This window comes from Electrona antarctica (genome assembly GCF_951216825.1).
Source record: "Electrona antarctica genome assembly, chromosome: 2".
In the NCBI taxonomy this organism is placed as follows: Eukaryota; Metazoa; Chordata; class Actinopteri; order Myctophiformes; family Myctophidae; genus Electrona; species Electrona antarctica.
In genome coordinates, this window is record NC_136807.1 from 27,467,850 (window position 1) to 27,482,283 (window position 14,434).

At 44.2% G+C, this 14,434-nt stretch overlaps 1 protein-coding gene across 2 annotated transcripts in view; it reads right to left on the reverse strand.

The window, feature by feature from the left end:
- slc9a8 (solute carrier family 9 member 8) overlaps positions 1-14,434 on the reverse strand; it is a 75,870-nt gene that overhangs the window by 19,499 nt on the left and 41,937 nt on the right. For both annotated transcript variants that reach the window (XR_013788836.1, XM_079492903.1), the window contains exon 8: positions 3,060-3,203. Coding sequence is in view for 1 of the 2 variants with exons in the window: in XM_079492903.1 (XP_079349029.1) it covers positions 3,060-3,203 (144 nt within the window). In the remaining variant the exon portion in view is untranslated. The remainder of the gene's footprint in view (positions 1-3,059; positions 3,204-14,434) is intronic.

Genomic DNA, 14,434 nt, shown 5'->3' on the forward strand with positions numbered 1-14,434 from the left:
GAAAAGGATGCCATTTCTTCTTACACCTTGGATGGTAATTGGATGATTTGAGGCATTTTGTTCCAAAAATGTGTTTTGCAAAAATCCACCTGTTGGTGGCGCTATAACAGGCCAATGTGAAAAGGGTGGGATATATTCCTCAGCCTAGTAGGAAAATTTCACGTAAATTGCACGCTGCATTCTATTCATGATTTGAGGCTTTTTGTTCAAAACGGGCCAATTTTGCAAAATTGAAAGCCAATGTTAGCCAATTAGGATGGAATATGAAATATCGGACAGATCCATCTTGAACACATGACTATAGAGATAGTGTGTAACGATTTGTAGGATTTTTGGACAGAATCTGGAGGAGTAATAAAAAACAAATGTGTTTTTCCAAGTCGGCCTCCTGTTGGCGCTAAAACAGACCGTTCTGGAAACCACTAATCTATTAAGGTAATGATAACAAAAGGCCAACTGGAAGTCAAGGATTGACATTCGTCCAATTTGACACATATGCTATGCTAAGCTTTGACCGTTCAGCTGCGTTTTTCTTTTATATATATATCGTAGTAGAGTTAATGAGCTTTGATTGCATGTTGAGGGTGCGTGTTGCGCACACGTGTGTGTCTGTGTGTGGAGAGAGGGAGAGAGAAGGAGAGTAGGAGCAGAGCGGAGGTGTTTGTTTAGACAGATATCTCGTGTTGTGTTTATAGCTATCTAGCTATATATCTCGTGTTGTGTTTATAGCAGACTCCTCACTCAAACGTTCACTTGCAGTTTGGGCAACTCGAAAACAAACTCCACATGCCAAGACATTTTATTTAGCTGCCATAGTATCAACCCTTACCCCTGTATCGGACCAGTGGTTAGACTGGCATATTCGCCGATCCCGATATGACCAAATAAGGGCATATCGGGCAGTGTTCTGATACTGGTATCGGGACATCTCTAATTTTGGGATGCTTGGGATTGGGATTACGTGCAGTAACAACTATCACCCTCCCTGCCCAGCTTCCCTCCCCGAATTCGTACAGACCAGTGGTTCTCGCACTTACAAGAATTGTAGGACTTGAGGCACTACATTAAGTTTGACTCTGTTCCACAGATAGTGAAAAAAGCTGATCTACAAGCTCACAACACAATGTTTGCCTCTTTCTTATATTATTTGGCCAATGTTTGACTCGTTGTTATAGTATAGTTTGTTGGTTACCTTTGATGTAGTAATGGTCTTTTTTCTTTCCTTCTTTCTTTTATAAGGTTTTAAAAGAGTCTTAAAAGTCCTTAAAATATCGACACACTGGTATAGACGCTTGACAAAGTCGGATTCAAACCCACAACCACCACGTTGTGGGGAGGCACTTTACCACTGCACCACCCGAGTGGCCTAGTATGTGCATATTTGATGTAGCAACCAGAAAGTGTGTCTTCTTCTCTAGGGCAATAAAATAGGTCACAGTGGCTGCGTTTCCTCTCCTCTGCCTCTCGTCACATGCTGTATCAGCATAAAAGCAACGCCTATGGTTCAAAGGTTGAACTATGCCTGGCTACAACAACCCACGGCACCAAGTGCAACTGAACTGACATATACAAGTAGGCCATATGTGGCTATATACAGATGTATGCACACAGATAGCTGCTTTTGATTATTAGCGTGCAACTGTTGATTTGGACTAATCGATTATATTAAATAAGCCATTTTAATTAAATAATCAATATGAAGTGTATTCTTTTTTGTGCGTTCTGAGCATGTCTTTTTCAGTGGTTCTCAAACATGCTTGGCTCAGGTCTCCCCCGTCTCATCCGCGGCACCCCTGAAATTCATTGTTACTTTATAGCACCTTTGGTCATATTAACGATACGTAAATGTAAATGTTATAGCACCTTTGGTCATATTAACGATACGTAAATGTAAATGTTATAGCACCTTTGGTTATATTAACGATACGTAAATGTAAATGTTATAGCACCTTTGGTTATATTAACGATACGTAAATGTAAATGTTATAGCACCTTTGGTCATATTAACGATACGTAAATGTAAATGTTATAGCACCTTTGGTTATATTAACGATACGTAAATGTAAATGTTTCCCCCAAAGACAATTTGTCTGTCTTTGGAGAAAATATTTGTTTCACCATGAAAATAACTTGTCTTAAAGTAAGGGTCTAAGTGGTTAAACTGAAGTGAGTCCAAATATTATTCAGGTATTCTGCTTGAGTCAAGGCACACTAGGGTGCCACGGCACCCACTTTGAGAAGCCCTGCTGTGTATTACGGTCAGATCTATAATGCATTACAAGTTCATTTATAATGCATTCTAAGCACATTGTATAATACTAGTTATAGATCATGCATGCAGCATAACAATTTATAACAAGGTTTATGAAGTAAACCACTTCATCACTTTATACCGACGTTGGCTATTCAAAAATAGCAGATCTACAAGCTCACAGCACGTCACTTTGTGCCACACTGCAAACCTGTACATCTGCTATTCTTGGACATTATTTAACACAAAGTGCTAGACTGCTAGACTATGTGCATTGCAGGACAGCATTGGTGTGTGTGTGTGTGTGTGTGTGTGTGTGTGTGTGTGTGTGTGTGTGTGTGTGTGTGTGTGTGTTATCTGTAGACACATCTTTGGCAGGTCCTTTGCATACACAGGTGTTGTGTGGGGTTCCTTGGAGTGCCAGCCTGTGTGAATGGCGTGCACAGGCAAATATAAACGTGTCCCCATTCAAGGAGAATGAACGCGAGAAGGCAGAAGAAAAAAAACAGCGCCCTATAAACATTCACAATCAGTCTGTATAAACAGACTAATATTTAGTCACATGCACGCTCTTGAATACTTCATTATTTCAATATGTATGAAACCCAGCGCTTCACTTTGTGCCGTGCTGCGAGCTTGTACATCTGAAATTTTAAAAGAATCTTGAAAGTGTATTTTCTTCTGGGGGGCTCAGGCACAAAACATTTTCACATTGGGGTCTGCTCCCAAATATATATATATATATATATCAATTTGGGGGTGCTTGGCACAGGAGAACGTACAGGAGTCAGAATAGAGGAAACCCTACTTTGTGAGCACGATGGACACGGCGTCATTGAGGATGCTCTCTCCGAACACCAGCATTTGGAGCACGGGGTCGATGTTGAGGGCGTTGAAGATGGCGATGGTCGCTACGGGGTCCACCGCCGAGATCAGGGAGCCGAAGGCAAAGCTGGCAAAGGCAAGAGGATGAACAGAAGTTAACCACTTGAACCATACAGTAGCATGAAGTCACATCAAGAGGATGAACAGAAGTGAACCACTTGAACCATACAGTAGCATCAAGTCACATCAAGTCCCAGATTCACATTGGACCCACGGCAGCCACTTCTGTGTGGATCACTAGAGATCACATGTAGTTTCCCATCTGGGCTTTATATCTTTCAACATTGCTTTAAGACAGCGGTTCTCAAGCATTTTCTGGATCAGGGCCCACTTGAAAATCTTAAAAGTGGGCAGTGTTTGCATGCATTTTCAGCTGACATATAGTAGTTAGTAGTAGTTGCATTGGTGCGGTTTGGCTTTAAGCAACATTTTTCGGTGTCTGTCTTTTGTTGTTCTATCACTAGACTATCTGCAGGACTCATGCCATGAAGAAGTCCAGTTATCTTGTGTTTTAGCTATATTCCTGCTCTTTCCCCTTTGCTCTGTGTGTAACATTTCTCTTCTCATCTGTCCATCTAGGTCACCCAGTCACCACATTCTTGTGGAAAGGAGGACTCTGGAAGTGACAATCAGCAGTCCAGAAAGATGAGCTCATTTCCAGTCTCTGCAATTCCTTGCACTTGGATAACCCAATCAGTGTTCATTTTGTTGATTCAAACTATGATGAAAATGCTTGTTTACTAACATTTTCGCTGCCAAAAGAAAAACTAAGCTATGACTAAAATAATTACTAAATAATACTGACAATTTCGTCTAGTGGACAAGACAGAACTAGGCAGCTAGAGGCGGGATCAAGGCATACACAGTGCTGCCTTGATCCCGCCTCTAGCTGCCGCTGATTGGCCAGGCCGCTTGGTGGCCGGAGCATCAAGTCTGCCTGAAAGTTCCCAGATGGGAGCAGGAGGGGGGAACGCAGTGTACTCTCTGCTGCCCCATCTGGCGGAGTCAGGTTAACCCCTGTCATAACACCACTGAACCTAATGGAACACTGCTACCTCTGTCATAACGCTACAACTTAACACTGAACCCAATGGAACACTGCTACCTCTGTCATAACGCTACAACTTAACACTGAACCCAATGGAACACTGCTACCCCTGTCATAACGCCACTGAACCCAATGGAACACTGCTACCTCTGTCATAACGCTACAACTTAACACTGAACCTAATGGAACACTGCTACCTCTGTCATAACGCCACTGAACCCAATGGAACACTGCTACCTCTGTCATAACGTCACTGAACCCAATGGAACACTGCTACCTCTGTCATAACGTCACTGAACCCAATGGAACACTGCTACCTCCGTCATAACGCCACTGAACCCAATGGAACACTGCTACCTCCGTCATAACGCCACTGAACCCAATGGAACACTGCTACCCCTGTCATAACGCCACTGAACCCAATGGAACACTGCTACCCCTGTCATAACGCCACTGAACACAATGGAACACTGCTACCCCTGTCATAACGTCACTGAACCCAATGGAACACTGCTACCTCTGTCATAACGCCACTGAACCCAATGGAACACTGCTACCTCTGTCATAACGCCACTGAACCCAATGGAACACTGCTACCTCTGTCATAACGCCACTGAACCCAATGGAACACTGCTACCTCCGTCATAACGCCACTGAACCCAATGGAACACTGCTACCCCTGTCATAACGCTACAACTTAACACTGAACCCAATGGAACACTGCTACCTCTGTCATAACGCTACAACTTAACACTGAACCCAATGGAACACTGCTACCTCTGTCATAACGCTACAACTTAACACTGAACCCAATTAAAAGTGGGCAGTGTTTGCATGCATTTTCAGCTGACATGTTGCAAGGAGTTGCGAGTAGTTGCATTGGTGCGGTTTGGCTTTAAGCAACATTTTTCGGTGTCTGTCTTTTGTTGTTCTATCACTAGACTATCTGCAGGACTCATGCCATGAATAAGTCCAGTTATCTTGTGTTTTAGCTATATTCATGCTCTTTCCCCTTTGCTCTGTGTGTAACATTTCTCTTCTCATCTGTCCATCTAGGTCACCCAGTCACCACATTCTTGTGGAAAGGAGGACTCTGGAAGTGACAATCAGCAGTCCAGAAAGATGAGCTCATTTGAGCTCACTGAACGCAGTGGAACACTGCTACCTCTGTCATAACGCTACAACTTAACACTGAACCCAATGGAACACTGCTACCTCTGTCATAACGCTACAACTTAACACTGAACCCAATGGAACACTGCTACCTCCGTCATAACGCCACTGAACCCAATGGAACACTGCTACCCCTGTCATAACGCCACTGAACACAATGGAACACTGCTACCCCTGTCATAACGTCACTGAACCCAATGGAACACTGCTACCTCTGTCATAACGCCACTGAACCCAATGGAACACTGCTACCTCTGTCATAACGCCACTGAACCCAATGGAACACTGCTACCTCTGTCATAACGCCACTGAACCCAATGGAACACTGCTACCTCTGTCATAACGCCACTGAACCCAATGGAACACTGCTACCTCCGTCATAACGCCACTGAACCCAATGGAACACTGCTACCCCTGTCATAACGCTACAACTTAACACTGAACCCAATGGAACACTGCTACCTCTGTCATAACGCTACAACTTAACACTGAACCCAATGGAACACTGCTACCTCTGTCATAACGCTACAACTTAACACTGAACCCAATTAAAAGTGGGCAGTGTTTGCATGCATTTTCAGCTGACATGTTGCAAGGAGTTGCGAGTAGTTGCATTGGTGCGGTTTGGCTTTAAGCAACATTTTTCGGTGTCTGTCTTTTGTTGTTCTATCACTAGACTATCTGCAGGACTCATGCCATGAATAAGTCCAGTTATCTTGTGTTTTAGCTATATTCCTGCTCTTTCCCCTTTGCTCTGTGTGTAACATTTCTCTTCTCATCTGTCCATCTAGGTCACCCAGTCACCACATTCTTGTGGAAAGGAGGACTCTGGAAGTGACAATCAGCAGTCCAGAAAGATGAGCTCATTTGAGCTCACTGAACGCAATGGAACACTGCTACCTCTGTCATAACGCTACAACTTAACACTGAACCCAATGGAACACTGCTACCTCTGTCATAACGCTACAACTTAACACTGAACCCAATGGAACACTGCTACCTCCGTCATAACGCCACTGAACCCAATGGAACACTGCTACCCCTGTCATAACGCCACTGAACCCAATGGAACACTGCTACCCCTGTCATAACGCCACTGAACCCAATGGAACACTGCTACCCCTGTCATAACGCCACTGAACCCAATGGAACACTGCTACCTCTGTCATAACGCCACTGAACCCAATGGAACACTGCTACCTCTGTCATAACGCCACTGAACCCAATGGAACACTGCTACCCCTGTCATAACGCCACTGAACCCAATGGAACACTGCTACCTCCGTCATAACGCCACTGAACCCAATGGAACACTGCTACCCCTGTCATAACGCCACTGAACCCAATGGAACACTGCTACCCCTGTCATAACGCCACTGAACCCAATGGAACACTGCTACCCCTGTCATAACGCCACTGAACCCAATGGAACACTGCTACCTCTGTCATAACGCCACTGAACCCAATGGAACACTGCTACCTCTGTCATAACGCCACTGAACCCAATGGAACACTGCTACCCCTGTCATAACACCACTGAACCCAATGGAACACTGCTACCCCTGTCATAACGCCACTGAACCCAATGGAACACTGCTACCTCTGTCATAACGCCACTGAACCCAATGGAACACTGCTACCCCTGTCATAACGCCACTGAACCCAATGGAGCACTGCTACCCCTGTCATAACGCCACTGAACCCAATGGAGCACTGCTACCTCTGTCATAACGCTACAACTTAACACTGAACCCAATGGAACACTGCTACCTCTGTCATAACGCTACAACTTAACACTGAACCCAATGGAACACTGCTACCTCTGTCATAACGCTACAACTTAACACTGAACCCAATGGAACACTGCTACGCCTGTCATAACGCTACAACTTAACACTGAACCCAATGGAACACTGCTACCTCTGTCATAACGCCACTGAACCCAATGGAACACTGCTACCTCTGTCATAACGTCCCTGAACCCAATGGAACACTGCTACCTCTGTCATAACGCCACTGAACCCAATGGAACACTGCTACCCCTGTCATAACGCCACTGAACCCAATGGAACACTGCTACCTCCGTCATAACGCCACTGAACCCAATGGAACACTGCTACCCCTGTCATAACACTACAACTTAACACTGAACCCAATGGAACACTGCTACCTCTGTCATAACGTCACTGAACCCAATGGAACACTGCTACCTCTGTCATAACGCCACTGAACCCAATGGAACACTGCTACCCCTGTCATAACACCACTGAACCCAATGGAACACTGCTACCCCTGTCATAACGTCACTGAACCCAATGGAACACTGCTACCCCTGTCATAACGTCACTGAACCCAATGGAACACAATGGTACAGAATTACTTACAGTAGTACATTTACAGGCAATTTGTTTCATATTATAAGATGTTCATTTTCTCTCAGTTCATTTTTTTAAAGTGTAAAAGCTAAATAAGTGACATTACACTCTAAAGAAGCATACATGCACTCATATCTACATACATTTGTATACAGAACGAAAATACATCGCATGGATGCACCTGGGACGTATCGTCAGTGATGTATCCCAAGATCATCAGGGTTTCGGGTCTTGCGAACATCATACCCCTCACTCAGGTGACCCAGCCGGGGTGATCAAATCCCGATTTACGTCGCAGTAGCTAACCTCGATCAGACCCACTAGGGAAAGACCAGGGCCACACACTCCGGAACTACTCTGCCGGGACTGGGAGGCACAATTCTGGCAAGTGGAGGGACTAGGCTCTGTGGGTTGACTCCAGTCCGGGCCCCTCCTACGTCTCACCAGGTCCACTCCTGTTCTCACCCGAGTACAGCCAGGACCTGTGCGTTGCACCAGACCTCCAGCACCAGACACTTCATTCAGGAGTGGTGGATTCTTGAGCCGCAATGGTTTTGCAGGCTCCACCTGGGCAACGGTTGTACTGCAGGCTCCGCTTGCGGCTCGAATGGCCCTCCTAAAGGCCTCACAAAGGTTTTTTGGGCTTCCTCCTCACGGAGGATGTAGGCTGGGGCGCCAACCCATACTGCTCCCAGGGTGCCGTCTACATTCCGGCTGTCACCCGCCTCTCCGGTGGTCACCAGACTATACCAAAATATATGGGTATGGTCACCAATCATATCACCGCGATGTTCCATCCGTGCTCCATCAACTCCTTTTCCATCTGCTCTCGTTGGATCTAGGGATGTTGAAAAAAGTTGAAAATCGACTCGATTTTCGACTCATGCCTTCCGCGACTCAAAAACGTATGAGTCGAAAAATCGTTTTTATTTTATTTTTTATTTTTTTGCGCCTGTCAGCGCCGCACCTCACATGCATGCCCTGGCTGCAGTTACAGCGCCATCGTCCAAGGGTGTGGGGTGAAGGGGAAGGGTATCTTAGCAACACTGAATGCTCTGTCCCATTGGTCGTGTGCTCGTATCATGAGCCAATGGCTGCAGCTCTGAGCCCCCAGACCCCAGGTTCGCATTGCTCACGCTCAAAGACAGGTCCGCTCTGTTCTGAGCTGTGAGCGCTCTTCTCTTCTCGTGAAGAAAGCAGGACAGCGTTGTCAAATAAGTCCCGCCGTCATTCATACTGTATTTATTCCCCGACCCGACATTAAAATACGGAACAACGTGCGTCCCGTATCAGTTCATTACGGGACTTGTGACAGGCTGCTGCAGACACTTGAGTTGGGACTAGCTGATAGCATAGCAGCCGATAGCGCCGCTGCTCCTTCAGTGTCGTTGTTTACAAAATAAAGTTTATTTTTTATTATTGGGCTTTGATCATTGATGCAAATTCTAAACATATGGATGCAGCTGCAGAAGTTGTGTTGCTTAAAGGAATGCATAGTTGCGTTCTCCTCAACTGCTGCGCAGCAACAACAAAAATAAAAAAATAAAAAATAATGGAAAATAAATAGGAAAAAAAGTCGATCGACTCGTCGATTTGCGGCCTCGATTTATCGATTGGCCAAATATGAGTCGTTTGGCATCCCTAGTTGGATCCCCAACTCCTGGAGTACCGGGGCAGCGTCAGCGAGCGTCGTGTAGGTCTTCTCGTCATCCTCCGTTGTTATTTTTATTTGTGCCGGGTAGATGCATTTTGCCTTGATGTCCTTCTGTTTTAGTTGGTAGACCACGTCCCTTATTTGCATTCTCTTCTTTTGCAGAACTGGTGAATAGTCGTGGTCAAAATATATGGGTTGCTCTTTGTACAGCATCTGTTTTTGTCTCCACGCTTGTTTCAGGACCGCTTCCTTGGCATTGAAGTCCAGAAATGTAACAATAATGGACCTTGGTGCAGCATTGGGGTTGCTTGATTTAGCTCTAAGAGCTCTATGAGCTCGTTCAAAGTGTAAGTTCACTTTAGGCATATTCGGCTGGAGGACTTCTTTAATAAGTTCTTTCACAAATTATTTCATGTCCTTTCCCTCACTTTTTTCTGCGACCCGGTATATTCTCATGTTGTTGCGTCTTAGCTGATCCTTTAGGTCCTCGTATCTGGAGGTCAGGTCCAATTCTCGGTGCATCAGGTACCGTATTGCCCTCTCGTGTCTCAGCCAAGTGAATTTCTGTACAGTGTTCCTAATGTTTCTCATCTTTCACTTAAAAAGATGAACAATGTGTCACATAGCGATTTGTTTTCATTTATTTGATTTGATTAACGTTACGGTCTGTTGGCCGTAACAGGTCGAAATGATTATTAAATAAACAATGAATGAATGAATGAATGAATGAATGAATGAATGAATGAATGCATTAATGCATGAATACTATGAAGCCAGTGTGTGTGAGACACTTCTTTTTACTATTTTCCCAAAGGTCGTCAGCACCTTCTCAACTTTCACTTGGCCACAAGCCCCCCCTGCCCCCCCCCCCCCCCCCCGCCGCCAACCGACCGTCCCTCTCTTTCCCATCATTGTGCTCCAGAGCTGGACACTCTTTATCAGCTCCTTCACAGAAGATGGCATTCCTCCCATTCTACTAGGTGACTTCAAACCCAACAAGTATCATCTGTCATCACTGAACCTCTCCTTATCTCCTTAGAGCTGGTAATGTATTGCACCGCACAGACAAACAGTCTGGTGAGACGTAGGAGGACCCTAGGCAGGAAGCAAACCACAGCCCTATAGACCTCTTAGTGCCTGCAATCCCCTAAGAACACACAATGCAGAGAGAGCCTCCTCTTGCCTCTGGCATATAAGGGTCGAAACACTTTAAGAAGGTTGGGGACCACCTGATGACCTCTCTTGCAGGCCAAGGCTTTATCCATTACAGATGGATTATAATCGCATGTTTGATGTATTTACAAACAGGCATAGTGTTCTCTAGAGCAGTGGTTCTCAAAGTGGTGTCTGGGGACCCCCAGCCAGGGGTCCTTGGGGGGGTACCACTACCAGGGGGACCAGCAAAAATGTGTTAATATACAATAATCGTTCCTCCAAAATCCGGCTCAAACATGGGGCAAAATGCTTACTACTATGTGGCCATCATAATGTGGAATGATATTGTATTGTATTACCGAGTCTGTGTCGCATTTAAAAATTTAAATTTAAATAAATGTTTACAGAGCTGCATTTAGCCCATCACCCATGTGATTCTTTTATTTTTTATTGTTATCTTCTATTATGTTCTCGACAAATCTCTTCTATTGTATTCTATGCCTTTTTGATCCATGTTTTTCTCTATATATTTCTGTTAAGCACTTTGTGACTTGTTCTTAAAAGGTGCTATATAAATAAAGCTTTATTATTATTACTGATGAATTGAGTATGGACCACAATGGAAACAAGGCCTCTGAGGTTATCCTTTCAGCACGGTTAACAAACCTATTAATACAGATTCGATTCAATCAAACAGAACCAGCAGTCTCTAAACCCCTCCTGTCTCTCCTCCCTCTCAAATGATTCCCAGGGTTATTTCCGTTAACTAAAACTAAAGAAATGGCTAAATCGAATGTTTCCAGTCAGCTATGGCTATAGGTTTTGATATAGTTTTGCTTAATTAACCCAGCCCAAATTCCTCGACTGGATGCCAATGGCCTGGCATCCACCTTCTAAGATTGACTGTGCTCTGCTCTCACCGTCAGCTCTTTGGCTGCTGTGACCCCTCAGCCAGGACAATGCTGCTTCCTCTTTGCTAAAAAGGAAATTGTCTTGAAAGTGCTACTATAGCACTTCTTCTAGACAGAAGAGCTGTGCAGACAGATGATCGCACGCGCACACACACACACACACACACACACACACACACACACACACACACACACACACACACACACACACACACACACACACACACACACACACACACACACACACACACACACACACGCGATAAAGGGTAATACAAAAATCACACCCGTGTGAACTGAGTGGTGCAAGGTCTTATATAGTCTGATCAGCTATGTCAGTGACGTCACACACTGTTCAGATTTTAGCTATCCACGATTTAACTTGCTAAGATGATAGCATCATGGTCCATAGCTACGCCTACTGAACAGTAAAAAACCATACGGTGCGATTATTGTCATAATCGCGGTTAACTTACTAAAACAAACGCTCAAAATGAGCAAGGTTTTTACTCCAAACGGAGTAAAAAACCATAGCGTGCGATTACTATCGTAATCGCTGTAAACTTTACTAAAACAAAAACTCCAAATCAGTAAAAAACCATACGGTGCGATTATTGTCATAATCGCGGTTAACTTACTAAAACAAACGCTCAAAATGAGCAAGGTTTTTACTCCAAACGGAGTAAAAAACCATAGCGTGCGATTACTATCGTAATCGCGGTAAACTTTACTAAAACAAAAACTCCAAATGAGTAAAAAACCATACGGTGCGATTATTGTCATAATCGCGGTTAACTTACTAAAACAAACGCTCAAAATGAGCAAGGTTTTTACTCCAAACGGAGTAAAAAACCATAGCGTGCGATTACTATCGTAATCGCTGTAAACTTTACTAAAACAAAAACTCCAAATCAGTAAAAAACCATACGGTGCGATTATTGTCATAATCGCGGTTAACTTACTAAAACAAACGCTCAAAATGAGCAAGGTTTTTACTCCAAACGGAGTAAAAAACCATAGCGTGCGATTACTATCGTAATCGCGGTAAACTTTACTAAAACAAAAACTCCAAATGAGTAAAAAACCATACGGTGCGATTATTGTAATAATCGCGGTAAACTTTACTAAAACAAACGCTCCAAATGAGCACGGTTAGTGTGCAATTATCAACTTAATCGCTGTAACTTTACTAACAATTTTAAACCAGCCTTGTAACTTAAATAGTTCAAAGCACGGTTCATAGACGCCACAGCTCAGACGCAAAGTCTCAAGCATAGATGGTAAATAGCCTGATGTACTAACCACAGGCATTAACAAAGTAACTCCAGCGTAAATCAGTACATAGCTAAAAGTCCAGTTTAGCACAGAGCTCTGAAGAAGCCAGCAAACCATAGGATAAAAAGCGTTACTGTAAAGCTAAAAGGTTGCTAACCTAAACACAGGCGACAATGTGATCCAAGTTCTGGGTTTTAATGACTACTCCAGAGTCAATGTCTATTCCAGCCTCTGATTCCAAGCAAGCTGAAATGTCATTTGATTCAGGAGTGATTATTGTAACTAAGAGCTGGGCCATTATTGTTCCCAGTTTCCTCCTGGCTTTCAACCAGGGGAAAATGGCCGCCAGAGCAAAGCTAATTTGCTAAAACCATTAGCCTATTGTCTGGTGCCTTCTACTCTGAAACACTTCTAAAACCTAGCCATGAGCGGGGGAAGGGCAGAGTAAATAGGCAACAACAGGACAAAATGGCAACTTGCCTCTACTCTCTAGAAGACTCTCCATCCTAGCCTTAAGTGCGGGGGAGGGTAGAGTTTGGTAAACAACAGGGCTCAATATAGAGGCCACTCTCACTCCTGCTATCAGCAAGGGGTGGGGGGAAGTCAAAAGACAAGCCCAAATGCTAATTGTGACCCCACAAGAGGCACATGCAATAGGCTTGTAAATAAATGGAGCTAGGACAGCACTAACCACTAAGGCTAAAACTAATTGAGTGATAAGGGAGGCAGGTTTTATTAGCAATGAATGTGAAACCACTTTTAACTATGATACCCAGCTTAAATTAGACCAGAACCGTAACAGAAGGAAAAATACTGTAAACGCTAAACTGGCTAAAATCCCCTGTGTCAATGCTATAAAACTATAAAACCGTGAGAGCGCTTACTAAAATCCCAAAGATTCATAAGTTTGATAGGTGAAGTAAGGATGGCTTTAATCAACGAGTTAAAAGTTAGAAGCAAAGGGGCGCAATCAATATTCAATAATTTAGCGGCTGAGTGTGAAATAAGTCTGTCACGAAAATCTCCCAACACCGCAAAAGCGGACACATTTGGTAGGCTCAAAATAGCTTACGGGAAGTTAGCGGATAGCTATAGCGACTATTCCGAGGAATTGAAAGAAGCTAATTTATCACAAAATGCTTTGCAAGTAAATAGTGAGCTCCATGACTGCACGACTAAATACTATAACATGAGGAAATTGTTACTGGATTCAGTGTGGTTACAAGTGGAACCGCAATGGTCAAACTTGTCTGACACAATAAACAAATTGATTAGTTCAGAGACGAGGGAACCAATAGCATCAAATGCATTAGATAAAGCTCTCGATGTTTTGAATTTAATATTACAGGACACCAAATCCTTAATAAGTCCGAAAAGGTCAATTCAAATGCTCTCTGACTATAAAAAGCTTGTCCGAGGAAGAGACAGGCTTAACCTGCAAGCCGCTCAGGCTGACCACGATCTAGGGCAAATAAAAATAGGGTCACTAACACAAAGGATCCAGGTCACAGCAGCGGAGCAGAAGGTCGGAGAGGTCAAGGAAGACTACACCAGAGACGTCACCTCGATGGGGGAAGAAACGGACGGGAGGCGACAGACGCCTGACCGCACTCTCACCCCAACAGATGACGTCACCCAGCGAGCCCCAGGGGGGCTCGCCACTACGTCAGCGGAGGACAACCAAGCTCCCCCCAAAGCGACACCAGA